Below are 13,703 nucleotides of genomic sequence, written 5' to 3'. Positions count from 1 at the left end.
CTGTCCTGGCACATAGGAAGCACATGATAAATTCTCCACTCTTTCCTGATAGGCCTGCTATCTGGGTCTGAAGACTTTAGCTAATTTATAGCAATTAGCAAGGAGGGAAAAAGGAAAAAGAAAAAACATTTGTTGAACATCTGTGTAGCAGGCACAGAGCTAAGCATCTTTACATACATTGTCTCATTTTCTATTTCTTAGGCTTCAACTTTCTCTCTCTCTACTCTTGTCAGGTGTAAAGATTGTTCCACTTAATGGGAAAGATGGAAGCATATAGGAATCAAGTAGTTAAGTCTTCTCATTGTCATCGACTAATGTTTTATCATCTTCCCTCCCTAGCAGCAGACCTATCTTATCTATTCCCTGTATCCATTTGTGCTGAGAGTGTACCTTCTTGACGTCATTCTTAAAGATGCGTGTCATTCTTTCCCTGGTTTTGTGTCTGTCTTATCTGATTGCTCCCCTCCGCAGTAGTTTTGTAGCTATCTTCCTTTTCCTGTCTTCAGTGGGACGGTTTGTTAATGAGCTGACAGAATTTTGTCTTTAATGTCTCCCGTGTCTGTTGAGCCATCCTATCTTTTAGACTCTGTGGCCATGATAGCACACCTGTTTTTCTCTGAAGTTTTTGAAATATATGTACCAGATTAAGCGGACGTATTTGACATATTTGGTAGCGTTCCTTTTCTCTCTTATTATAGTCTTTAAGGCAGTAAGGCCACTTTGTCCCAAAATTCCCAGAAGTTGTTCCATATAAACTAAGTTCTTCCTTCAAGAGCATCATTTTTCTGTTCTGTGAGGTCTTCGGTTATATTTGATCTAATTTTCTTTTACAGTAAAACAAAGATTGTGATAAATTTTGCAGTCGAGGGGGTTTTGTCTGTAGGTGGTCCAGAACCAAAACTGCAGTTTAGGGCAAGCAAGAGTCCCAAGGGCAGTGTCATCTAGGGAGGCCCTGAGTAGGGGGGAGGGTGGTGTTGTACACTGTGTCCCCAGTGGATGCTCACTGAATCCTGACTGCTGCGTGTTTCTCATCCTGCAGTGTGGGCCAAGCTGAAACTGCAGAAGGCATCAGAGCGGTGGCAGCCTGACACTGAGGTGGGTGCTAACGTAGGGGATTAGGATCTGGGACAAAGTCAGGGACAGCATCAAGTGACAGAGCTCTTTCACCATGTAGAAGGGAGGAGAACATGTCCCTTGATCATGGCAGTAGCTAGTATAATGTGACAGTATCAATACTTTGGCTCTTGACATGGAAGCCTAATTTGTCTGTGATATTTAATATGTCCCACTTTAAATCTGTGTCTTAAGACAGGTCAGATTCTCCTACTGAAAATGCTTTTTTTAGTGGTAATCAGGAGTACCCAATCTTTTGTCCTGCCACAGGGGTTCATAAGCCATGAAGTTGAGAATCCTTATCACAAGTGACGTCTACTTTGAGGAAAGCCTCTAATGCGAGGTGATCCTCTGGTAGGGGTGAGGAGGCTTCCTGGTTGGTCTCTGAACAGCACGTTTCAGAGATGGAGGATGATGTGTATGGGGGGAGGTATGCTGGCAATTCACCCTGAGTCCCACACTGACGGGCAACAGGCTTCCTTGACTTAGGTCAGTGGTTTTCAGCGTTTCTTTTTTAAGCAGCAAAACCCTTTGCAAACAAACTGTGATGTGGAACTCCAATATATAAATTAGAACGAAGCAGAACTTCTCTGTGGGAAAGCACAGTCTTCTTGGCTTCCCTGTCACCCTGTGCACCGGCCTCTTAGGCAGAAACCTGGAAATCGTTTGAAAGCTCTTGTCTTAGATCTGCCTTTCTCAAGTAGGATTCCTCATCTGAAACACGGAACGTGATTCAAATGAACTATTTTCTCAGATCTTCCAAGGACAGGTCATAACTCAGAACAGTACCATTCCAGGTCCCCAGGAGAGAAGTTAATTCACTACACAGTGGATGCCTCCGGGCAGTAGAGCTTGATTCTCTCGGGGAACCCCAGTGAGAAGGGCTGTCTTAGATGAACGCCACTCTTGGAGTACCAAGATGTGCTGTGAAATCAGGCCAGGATGAGTTCAGGTGCCCAGATATTGGTTCCAAACATTTTCTCCAGCGGGTATAGCTGACAACGTGTACCCCCCTTCCTTTTTAGGAAGAGTATGAAGACTCCAGTGGGAATGTCGTGAATAAGAAGACTTAACGAGGATCTGGAAAGACAAGGACTGCTCTAGTGTTCTGATCTGTCTCAGCCGTTGGGCTTGCCCCGGCTTCCCGGAGATTGGCTTTTTCTACTTCTCCCCATCACATGCTCCTCGGGACTCTTTGCTAGTAGTCTTGTGGCCTGGCATGCATCTTGTAGAAACAAGGCATGTTGGCAGATTGCAGGGTTGAGATGTGTTTTATCTTTGTTTTATATTAAAAAGGATTCTGTCAGAAATTAAAATCAGCATTTCTTCTGAATGTGTCTTGTTTTGAAGCTATGTGGCAAGGACATGAATTTTGGGGGGCCAAAGGGTGGAATATAACGGATTGAAGTGTGTATCCAAAAAGTATGTGTTGTAGATCTTAACATCTATGCCTGTGGTTATAATCGCATTTGGGAATGCGTTGTCTTTGTTATGTTAATGAGGCAGGATTTGTGCAGAGTGCTTTTTAAGTCAATCTCTTTTGAAATATAAAAGAGATTAAACAAGCGTGAGAAGCAGAGATGGGGGAAGACACATGCCAAGCCACATGACGATTGCTAAGGAGCAGAAACTCAGAGACAAGGACCTTCCTCCAGAGCTACAGAGTCTTCCCCCTAGATCTGGCACCCTGAAATGGGACTTCTAGACCTTTTCAGTAGTCACTTGTTTGGTAGGAGAAGGTAGCATAGAGTTTCCCTGTTAAAGAAAGTGGGAGGAAGATTCGAGGGCCTGGGATTTCTGTTCAGACTTAACGGAGTGAATGCTGGATAGAGGCCAGGCTGGACGCCATCTGTGCCTATCCCACTTGTCCAGCCACCATACAGATCAGGGAGGCGTGAAGGAGACACTCCCATTCTTAGGGGCTGGTGAGGTGGTGGTCCCCTCGGCTGGAGTGGGAAGCAGCTTGACCTCAGGGACAATCAGATGGTCTAGGTCTGGGGACAGAGCATAGCTGCTTGGGAAATGCTAGGACACCTCTGCTGTTCCTCTGCAAAGTCCAAACTCCCTCCACAAGAGAGGGCGTTTTTAGATGTGGGCACCTGATGTTCCTCCCTCTGCATGCCACCCTGGACAAGGACAGGAGTTGGGCTCTGCTTCCTTGGTTCATGATGGTAGGGGAGCACTGGATCAGCTGGGCTGGGAAGAAAGTTGGGGCAGGGTGTTGGTGGGTGGAGCACTGAAGATAGAAAGCTAGGATTTCGCAGGGTAAGGAGGGTAGACTTCAAAGATAAGGGGTGAGCCAGGCAAGGTGCAGAAGTTAGAGTGTTGATAAAGGTAAACTCAGAATTAAGGGGTTGATGAGAATTTGAGCTTAGAGTTGGGGGCCTGTCAAAGGTCAGGGTTCAGTATTGGAAGTCAGTAGACTGGCAAGGCTCAGAGCTGGGGAGAGATGGAACAGAGCTCAGAGCTTACGGGCCAGTGGGAGCAGTAATCTGAGTTGGGGGGCAATGGAGAAGGGGTTCAGAGCTGCAGGCTGGTGGGGCAGGGCTCAGAGTTGGAGGGTGGGGCTGTCTCACTTGAGGCTGGCTCCATGAGTGCCAGGCAGAGTGGCCTGCCACCGCAGCACTGTAGGTACAGCCTCCTGGGCTGGGGTCGTTGGACAGCAGGCAAGGGCTGGGACCCATTTCACCTGCCCCCTCACAGCTGAGGCCGCACCGGCCAGCAGTGTAGTAGGAAGAATTGAGTTGAATCAGCCGGGCAAAGGGAGTGTGGAAGTGTCAAGGAGGATGAAGGACCGAAGCCCCAGGCTGTATTTCAACTCCTCCCAGCATCCCAGATACTGACTCTTCTCCCTTCCCCTTCAGTATCTCTTCCCAGCACCTTAGTGAACCTGAGTGTCAGAACCCCTCCCACTCCCTGCAGCAGCCCTCCTCCATACCTGTTCAGAGTCGCATCCTGTCTGGGGCCCCAAGGTAGCCTCCACCACCCCCTCACCTCACTGTGGTGCTCCCCGAGGCCACACTTTGCTGTCTGGTTGGAGAAGTCTGCCTCCTGGTAGAACATCTCTCTGAAGCGTTGGAATCTGTGGCATATCTGTGGAAGAGTTTGAACACTGGCCCCATTCCCACAGGATGAAGGCATTAGGGAGGCTTGCCCCTCCTTCGTTTGCTGCTTACCTGGACAGTGGCAGGGGGACTTCTCTCCAGGTTCTGGGCTACCAGTAAGACCAGCAGGAGGACTGGTAGGGAAAAGGAAAGAGGGAACCACTGCAGAAGTAACCAGCTCAAGGGTCACAGGTCAAGGAAAGCTCATGCAGTGGTCAAGTAGAAGAGGTCATGAAGTCAGGGAAAAGTAGGGGCTGTTTCAGGGTCCAGCATTAGTCAGGGGTCAGGATTGGTCACAGGGTCTAGGAAAGACTAGTGTTCCCGGCTGAGGACAGCTACCTCTGAGCAAGGCAGCACTATGGCTACCATTGGCCATAGACATCTGCTTTGGTGCTACAAGCCGAAGAGAGCAAAGAAGCAGTCCTGGCAGCCCAGGTGAGGGCTGCAAACAAAGGTTTCTATTATTGCATTATGCAGATGAATAAACTGGGGCTGGGAGCAGAGGATGTCAGCCTTCAGGGAATAAGGGGTCCAGGGGCTGGGCCTTGCTCCCTGTAAATCACACTGTCAGAGAGAGACTGAGGCAGCCACTAAGGGGTCTGCAGCCAAGTAACAGTCCCTCTGAGAGTGACGTTGTTGACATGGCAACAGCAGCATCCCAAGCCCAAGGAGATTCAAAGCTGGAGCAAGTGCGGTGACAGGAAATAGACGTCTGGTACCTCTGATCTGGCCTCATTTACCTTCGTTAGATGGTGCCCCCCAGGAGGAGGAGTCGGGGGTGACAGGCTTCCTCAGAATCCAGAGCAGGAAAACCCTCCCTGAGTCAGAGGGTCAGAAGTCAGGGCTCACTTTGTCCAAAGGTTCTTCAATCCAGGCCCCACCATCTGTTCCTAAATTAGAGCTGAGCCAAGGGCAGAAAGTAGCTATCAGACCTGGGTACTTGGATCCCAGACCCTGCCTCCCTCAGCGCTGAGGGATCTGACCAGGAAGGGTCTGCTAAGCAACCCACCACTCTCCCCTGCCCTCCCGGGTGAGGTTTTTCCATTCAAGGTAGTAAACTGCTGGAGGTAAGATAGGGGCATCATCCCCATTTGCCCACCCAATCCTGGGAGGCTGAGCACAGCACAGCCCCTACAGTCCCAGGGCTACCATTGACTTCCCTGCCCTCATGGCCATGGCCTCCATCAGCACTCGGATCTCTCAGGTGACAGCTGCCAGGTGATGCGATACAGAGGAGAGCCAGGAGCTAGGATGCCCTCTGGGCTGGGCCTTGTGAGGGGGTGGTCTTTAATGCACCACTGGGTCAGTGCTCAGGATCCAGGATGTGGAGGTGAGGCAGGTAAGGGGCCACTTCTCTCTCCATCCTCACCCCATAATTACCCCCCAGCCTCTCCACTCTTCTCTCCCCTGCAACACTGATCTCGGGAAGCAATTTTCACCTAGTCAGCACTTCTCCACGGGGACCTCAGTCTCCACAGGTGGAAACAGGTCAAGGGCAGGGCTCAAAGATTCAGACCAGATCCCTGTGTTTTTGCGAAAGAATGGAGGAAGGGCCCAGGCCTCCCCCACAATCCCCTCTTAACCTCCTCCCGGGTTTGGATAGATGATGCTGGAGGGACAGCTCAGAAGTGTGAGTAGGGGTGTGGGGGCGGGGGGAGGGGCAGACACTCAGCAGAATCAGAGGACTGGGCAAAGCCTAGGTTACCTGCTAGTCTGCATTAATCCTGCCTCCTTGTCCCTCCACTTTAGTCTGTTGTACCTCTCCATGGCTTGAAAAAATATTCTCAATATTCCTGTGCCCCATCCCATCCCAGCTGCAGACCTACCCGCACCTGAGGGTGCGGAAGGCAGCAAGGGTGTGTGTAAGAGTCAAGGACGCTGCAGGTACAGCCTGGGGAGGCTGGCAGCTGCCCCTTCTTCTCCAACCGTTTGTCAGCTCTTGGAGTTTCTTCTAACATTGGTGCCATTGGGGATCCACAGTGGCCACAGGAAAGAGAAGGAAGCACAGCTGATATTCAGACTCTAGCTGGAGGGAGAAAAATAAAGCCAACTGGCAGCTTGGGCAGATCGAAGGACCCCACCCCACAACATCCCACTGGGAGGTGCCTTATTTGTCTGGAAACCTGGCAGGTAGAGAGGGCTCTCAGAAAGGATAGAGGGAGGGGAAACTAGAGTGTCCTCCCAGAGCCCACTGGAATGGGAGGACTCTTGTCTGGCTGATGGTGGAGGGGGTGGTGTGTAGAGAGACATCGCAGACCTATTCCCACCATGAGAACTTGGAGGTGAGGCTGATGGCAGGATCTCAAGGATGAGGAGAAAGGTAACCATCATCCCAAGTGTCTTAGTTATCTAATGCTGCCGTAACAGAAATACCACAAGTGGGCAGCTTTAACAAATTTATTTTCTGACAGTTTAGGAGGCTAGAAGTTCAAATTCAGGGCACTGTTTAGGGGAAGGCTTTCTCTGTCAGCTCTAGGGGAAAGATCTTGTCTTTTCAGATTCTGTTCCTGGGTTCCTTGGCAATTGTCTTAGGCTAGGTTCTCTAGAGAAGGAAAACCAGTAAAGCATATAAATAGAAAGAAAGATCTATGTCAAGGAAATGGCTCATGAGGTTGTAGAGGCTGGAACGTCCCAAGTCTGTGGGTCAGGCTTCCCCTGATGCATATAGCCACAGGGGCTGATGAACCCAAGATCGGCAGGTTGGAGAGCAGGGCCCTTGTTTACAGGCTGTGAAGATTGATGAATCCCAAAGACCGGCAGGCAAGAAAGACTGCAGGTAAGCTGCTAGCTCAAGTCTCAAGATGAACAGGAGCCGGCTGCAGGATCCAGAATGAGCAAAAGCCCACCATCATAGGACTATCAAATCACTGAGGATCATGGCCCAGTCAAGTTGACACACAACCCTAACCATTATAGCAATCTTCACGTGGCATGTATCTTCCCCTCTGTTTGTGCTTCCTTCTCTGTGCCTAATCTGCTCTTTTATATCTCAAAGGTGATTTAAGACGCACCCTACACTGATAATGAGCTCACTAACTTTACACAGGAAGTCCTATTCCTAAATGCGATTACATCCACAGGTATAGGGGTTTAGGATTTTAAACACATATTTTTTTGGGACACAGTTCAATCCATAACACCATGGATTAAAAATAATAATGATGCATGGGGAGGAGAAACATCTCAGAACTCTGTCTGCCCAACACACTGGTTACCTTTAAGATGTTCCCTTCCCAGAGCCTTACAGCACAAGTTGACCCCAGGGAGGGGAACAGAAGGAAAGTCAAAAGGAAAGGGATGACTGGTGGAGGCTGGACAGATTTATTCACTTTCCTCTCAGAGGTGGGGAGTTAGGAGACTCTGCTTCTGGGGGGTCATCCAGGATCACCTCTGGACTCAGCAGCACCAATCTGGGGTCAGTCCCAGGAACAACAACCCAAATGCTTCCTGTCTGGCTGGGAGGGGCAGGTAGAATCCTGTGCTTGTTCCCTGATGGGGAATCTTCCCTCCTTGAAGAGCTAGCAGAGTTATCTGTTCTCGGCAGGAAAAGCCTTGGCAGAGGTTCAGACTCATATCTAAATAAGAAAGTCCTAACCCAGGAACCAAGGATGGACTTCCAGGATAGATGAACCTCTGAAATTGTCTGCAAAATTTGTGTATGTGCATTTATATTTTTCTAGAGAGAAAGTCCATGCTTAACTCTGTATTTCCAAAGGAATCCTTGATCCTAAAAATATTAAGAACTATCAAACTAATCACCTTTGAGGACAACCACTTCTGATCTGAATTTGCCCACATCTCAGCTAAAACCTCTATCCCCCTCAGGGTTGGATAGAGTTGCTTTTATGGATTTTCCTGCCTTCCCATGGAGGTTGCTATTTATCCTCACTTCTGACTTCTGCTCCTACATGCTCACCTCCACCTAATTATGGTTTGCAAACCTAGCTGTGCCTGGTACATAGAAAGCACTAATAAAATATGTGAATGAATGAATGTAATGAATGAACAAAATAAGTCTTTGCTGGGACCGGTAAGCCCCAGGTTACCCCAAAGCTGTTCTGATACATAGTTCACAGAAATGACAGCAGCTACCTGTCATGCTTCTGGACAGGGGTGCTGATATGATTTCTCAGAACTTCATCCCACCTCCCCTCCACATCTTAAGAAAAACAGGTTCTTGGGATATGGCATTAACCATCAAGTCCCAGATGTCTTACCCTCAAGAGGGGCTGCTGAGGAGTGTGCCTGCTGGAAAGGTGAGATGCGCTTCTTGGTAGCTTCAGTGCTGCTAGTCCCCAACAGGACGTCTGGAGGGAACTCACGTCCCCACATGTACCATTTCCAGGGCTTTGCCAAACTCTCTTCCCAAATGGCAATGTCTCCTTGCGCCTTCGGCCAGTTGTCAGTAGTGTTTCTAGATGGCTCAATTAGGTTTTTCACTCACTCTGTTTCAGAAGCTCGAGACCTGGAGAGGTTGTCTAACGGGTTTTAAACAACTAGAGAAGCCAAAGCACAAATGTACCGGTGAGGAGTTGCCCAAGGGATGGGTTGAACCAGGAAGAAAGTATCAAACCAGAGTGAAGTGCCACAGGGTTAGGGCTGGTGCAACCTTACTGCCATGGAGATGACAAAGGCACTAGGTAAGTGTGATGGAGGAGAGGCCAGTTCTGGAGCTGGGATTTTTACCAATACATATATATGTACAAATATGTCATACATACATATATACATACTTACATACATACACATATGTCATATATATAGGAGCCCTGATGATGCAGTGGTTAAAAGCTCGGCTGCTAACTAGAAGGTCAACAGTTCAAACCCACCAGCTGCTCCCTGGAAACCCTATGAGGCAGTTCTGCTCTGTCCTATAGGGTCGCTATGAGTCAGAACAGACTTGATGGCAGCTAACAACATATATATATGTACACACACACACACACACACACACACACACACACACACGTACGTATTTGACAAAAACAAGAAGAAAGCTGAAGGTCTGAGTGCTGACAGGCAAAGGGGCCTCTGGGGAAATCCTGTTCTGAAGCAGGGCCCTGGCAATTGTGCTTATGGGCAGATCAATGCCTCCTTGGTTCCCCTAGTTCTTTCCACTTGGGATAATGGCTTCAGACCCTGGGGCAGCTGCTCAACTCCACCCAATGTCTTGGAGAACACAAGAATATTAGCCACTTGTAACGTCAAACATGGAGCCCTGGTGGCACAGGGGTTAAGTGCTTGGCTGCTAACCCAAAGTTTGGTGGTTCAAATCTACCAGCCACTCTGCAGGAAAAAGATGTGGCAGTCTGCTTCCATAAAGATTACAGCCTTGGAAAACCTATGAGGCAGTTCTACTTTCTCCTATAGGATCACTATGAGTCGGAATCGACTTGATGGCACACAACAAAAACAACTCAAATAGGGATTTTGTAGAAGAAATACACAGATAGGATAACCAAAGCACAAATGCTCATTCTGAACTAGCAAGCAGGTGAAGCTGGTCCTATTTCTATTGTGTGCCAGGCTGCTGAGTCTTGGGGACAAGGGCTGCAGACCCATGCAAAGAAAAAAGGCAAAACTTGGTGCCACAACTTTGTTCTCAGCAGAGGCCCTGGCTTGCCCTCCCCATCTACCCCAGTGTGTGCACAGATGGCTGACCTGACTAAGGGCAGGGCTTATCCTAGCCAATGCTCATTTGGTGAAGTGGCAGCAAATGGGGGAAGGACAAGAGGTTGAGTCAAATTTACCTAACATATGTAACATAACAGGTGCTCATTAAGTCTTAGTTGCCACTGAAGAAGGTGAGAAAGGGGTAGGGATGTACTGAGAAGTAAAAGACTGAATTGAATTAGTCCACTGACTCTAGACTTCAAAACAAGGCACATTCAGAAGAAATGCTGATTTTAATTTCTGACAGAATCCTTTTTAATATAAAACAAAGATAAAACACATCTCAACCCTGCAATCTGCCAGCATGCCTTGTTTCTACAAGATGCATGCCAGGCCACAGGACTACTAGCAAAGAGTCCCGAGGAGCATGTGATGGGGAGAAGTAGAAAAAGCCAATCTCCGGGAAGCCGGGGCAAGCCCAACGGCTGAGACAGATCAGAACACTAGAGCAGTCCTTGTCTTTCCAGATCCTCGTTAAGTCTTCTTATTCACGACATTCCCACTGGAGTCTTCATACTCTTCCTAAAAAGGAAGGGGGGTACACGTTGTCAGCTATACCCGCTGGAGAAAATGTTTGGAACCAACATCTGGGCACCTGAGCTCATCCTGGCCTGATTCCACAGCACATCTTGGTACTCCAAGAGTGGCGTTCATCTAAGACAGCCCTTCTCACTGGGGTTCCCCGAGAGAATCAAGCTCTACTGCCCTGAGGCATCCACTGTGTAGTGAATTAACTTCTCTTCTGGGGACCTGGAATGGTACTGTTCTGAGTTATGACCTGTCCTTGGAAGATCTGAGAAAATAGTTCATTTGAATCACGTTCCGTGTTTCAGATGAGGAATCCTACTTGAGAAAGGCAGATCTAAGACAAGAGCTTTCAAACGATTTCCAGGTTTCTGCCTAAGAGGCCGGTGCACAGGGTGACAGGGAAGCCAAGAAGACTGTGCTTTCCCACAGAGAAGTTCTGCTTCGTTCTAATTTATATATTGGAGTTCCACATCACAGTTTGTTTGCAAAGGGTTTTGCTGCTTAAAAAAGAAACGCTGAAAACCACTGACCTAAGTCAAGGGAGCCTGTTGCCCGTCAGTGTGGGACTCAGGGTGAATTGCCAGCATACCTCCCCCCATACACATCATCCTCCATCTCTGAAACGTGCTGTTCAGAGACCAACCAGGAAGCCTCCTCACCCCTACCAGAGGATCACCTCGCATTAGAGGCTTTCCTCAAAGTAGATGTCACTTGTGATAAGGATTCTTAACTTCATGGCTTATGAACCCCTGTGGCAGGACAAAAGATTGGGTACTCCTGGTTACCCTACAAAAAGCATTTTCAGTAGGAGAATCTGACCTGTCTTAAGACACAGATTTAAAGTGGGACATATTAAATATCACAGACAAATTAGGCTTCCATGTCAAGAGCCAAAGTATTGATACTGTCACATTATACTAGCTACTGCCATGATCAAGGGACATGTTCTCCTCCCTTCTACATGGTGAAAGAGCTCTGTCACTTGATGCTGTCCCTGACTTTGTCCCAGATCCTAATCCCCTACGTTAGCACCCACCTCAGTGTCAGGCTGCCACCGCTCTGATGCCTTCTGCAGTTTCAGCTTGGCCCACACTGCAGGATGAGAAACACGCAGCAGTCAGGATTCAGTGAGCATCCACTGGGGACACAGTGTACAACACCACCCTCCCCCCTACTCAGGGCCTCCCTAGATGACACTGCCCTTGGGACTCTTGCTTGCCCTAAACTGCAGTTTTGGTTCTGGACCACCTACAGACAAAACCCCCTCGACTGCAAAATTTATCACAATCTTTGTTTTACTGTAAAAGAAAATTAGATCAAATATAACTGAAGACCTCATAGAACAGAAAAATGATGCTCTTGAAGGAAGAACTTAGTTTATATGGAACAACTTCTGGGAATTTTGGGACAAAGTGGCCTTACTGCCTTAAAGACTATAATAAGAGAGAAAAGGAACGCTACCAAATATGTCAAATACGTCTGCTTAATCTGGTACATATATTTCAAAAACTTCAGAGAAAAACAGGTGTGCTATCATGGCCACAGAGTCTAAAAGATAGGATGGCTCAACAGACACGGGAGACATTAAAGACAAAATTCTGTCAGCTCATTAACAAACCGTCCCACTGAAGACAGGAAAAGGAAGATAGCTACAAAACTACTGCGGAGGGGAGCAATCAGATAAGACAGACACAAAACCAGGGAAAGAATGACATGCATCTTTAAGAATGACGTCAAGAAGGTACACTCTCAGCACAAATGGATACAGGGAATAGATAAGATAGGTCTGCTGCTAGGGAGGGAAGATGATAAAACATTAGTCGATGACAGTGAGAAGGCTTAACTACTTGATTCCTATATGCTTCCATCTTTCCCATTAAGTGGAACAATCTTTACACCTGACAAGAGTAGAGAGAGAGAAAGTTGAAGCCTAAGAAATAGAAAATGAGACAATGTATGTAAAGATGCTTAGCTCTGTGCCTGCTATACAGATGTTCAACAAATGTTTTTTCTTTTTTCTTTTTCCCTCCTTGCTGATTGCTATAAATTAGCTGAAGTCTTCAGACCCAGATAGCAGGCCTATCAGGAAAGAGTGGAGAATTTATCATGTGCTTCCTATGTGCCAGGACAGGGCCCTGACATAGTCGTTGTCCATGCCATTCTGGAATCTGCTAAGTTAAACCAGAGAAGTATTAAAATACCGGAGGATGGGAAATGCTGTCATGATTTTCTTAAACGAAAACATGGATGTGGGAAACTAGAGCAGTAAGTGAGGCGTTATTCTTCAGAGAACTCTGAGAGCAATTAGAAAAGAATGTGATCACCATTAGGCGCCAGGGAGGTTTACTAAGTCAAGTAAACTGTTTCTGATGTGATACTTGACTCAATAAAAGGCCACAGACACAGGATATCATCATTTTAGCAAAGCACCTGCTCTTATAGGCAATGTACCTAGATTTTGCTAAGGTGTTTAAGTATTATAAATGAGATAGCAATCTTTGGACTTGATGCTTTAGCAGTTCATTGTTTACTAGGTAGATAGATTTATAACTGCTAAATACTGGTGAAGTGTGACCAACCACTTAAATGGAGGTCCCTGGTGGCAATTCCGCAGTACTCTTCCTTTGCCGTTTTTCGTTCAACGTTTTTTTTTTAAAATATCAATTGTCTGGAATAATGGATAAATTTACAAGTGAAATTCTTCATTTAAGTAAAAATAAATAAAACCAACTGCAGCTTCTGAGGAGATGCAGCTTAAATGACAGTGCTGAATCCCTCTCTCCTGGCTAAGAGCTCCAAGAGAGAGAAAAGAAAAACTTCAACAGAATAACCTAAAACAAAGACAGGTAAAATCCAGTGTAGCAACTGTGCCAATGGCTACTTCCCTGCCCACAGAGCAGGCTTACTGGAGTGCTACACAGACAATTCCTTGTCTCAAGAATAACTTGATAAATGTCATCTCATTGGTTTTTTATTCAAAGAGGCAAAGGCTCATTTAAGTCCCAAAGGGAGATGTGGTCAGCACCCTCTTTAGTCCCAAGTAACGGGGTAGAGAAATGACCAAGGAGTCAGATTGGTCTAAGATGTTGGTAGAAAGAAAAAAGAGACAGCAGTACTAAAATAAGCAAGAGAAAACGGAAATGAGGTTCAAATAACAGAGTGGCAGAATGAACCGGAAACTTTCAGGCATTATTTAAGACTAGCACTGGTGCCTAAGGCCATATGCCTTATGCCTGACTTTAGACCTGCTCCCTCTCTAATTCCCTGAAGCTCTGCGCACTAGTG

At 47.2% G+C, this 13,703-nt stretch overlaps 2 protein-coding genes and 1 long non-coding RNA gene across 3 annotated transcripts in view; 1 reads left to right on the top strand and 2 right to left on the bottom strand.

Moving 5' to 3' along the window:
* Positions 1-2,402, top strand: part of LOC101341305 (splicing factor 3A subunit 3) — a 32,193-nt gene extending 29,791 nt beyond the window's left edge. Inside the window, exons 15-16 of the mRNA XM_023727045.1 lie at positions 1,040-1,095; positions 2,139-2,402. Coding sequence (XP_023582813.1) covers positions 1,040-1,095; positions 2,139-2,186 — 104 coding nt within the window. The 3' untranslated portion in view covers positions 2,187-2,402. The remainder of the gene's footprint in view (positions 1-1,039; positions 1,096-2,138) is intronic.
* A 1,705-nt stretch (positions 2,403-4,107) lies between these two features.
* On the bottom strand, positions 4,108-6,240 carry LOC111819651 (uncharacterized). The gene is made up of 4 exons (XR_002823236.1): positions 6,044-6,240; positions 4,958-5,118; positions 4,290-4,351; positions 4,108-4,206 (listed from the first exon to the last, which is right to left on the bottom strand). It is a non-coding gene; the product is annotated as an uncharacterized LOC111819651 (long non-coding RNA).
* A 7,417-nt stretch (positions 6,241-13,657) lies between these two features.
* LOC111819657 (splicing factor 3A subunit 3-like) overlaps positions 13,658-13,703 on the bottom strand; it is a 3,446-nt gene continuing 3,400 nt past the window's right edge. Inside the window, exon 5 of the mRNA XM_023727044.1 lies at positions 13,658-13,697. Coding sequence (XP_023582812.1) covers positions 13,658-13,697 — 40 coding nt within the window. The remainder of the gene's footprint in view (positions 13,698-13,703) is intronic.

The sequence above is a fragment of the Trichechus manatus genome, unplaced genomic scaffold (assembly GCF_000243295.1).
Source record: "Trichechus manatus latirostris isolate Lorelei unplaced genomic scaffold, TriManLat1.0 scaffold00015, whole genome shotgun sequence".
Classification (NCBI taxonomy): Eukaryota; Metazoa; Chordata; class Mammalia; order Sirenia; family Trichechidae; genus Trichechus; species Trichechus manatus.
This window is presented reverse-complemented; position numbering and strand designations above follow the sequence as displayed.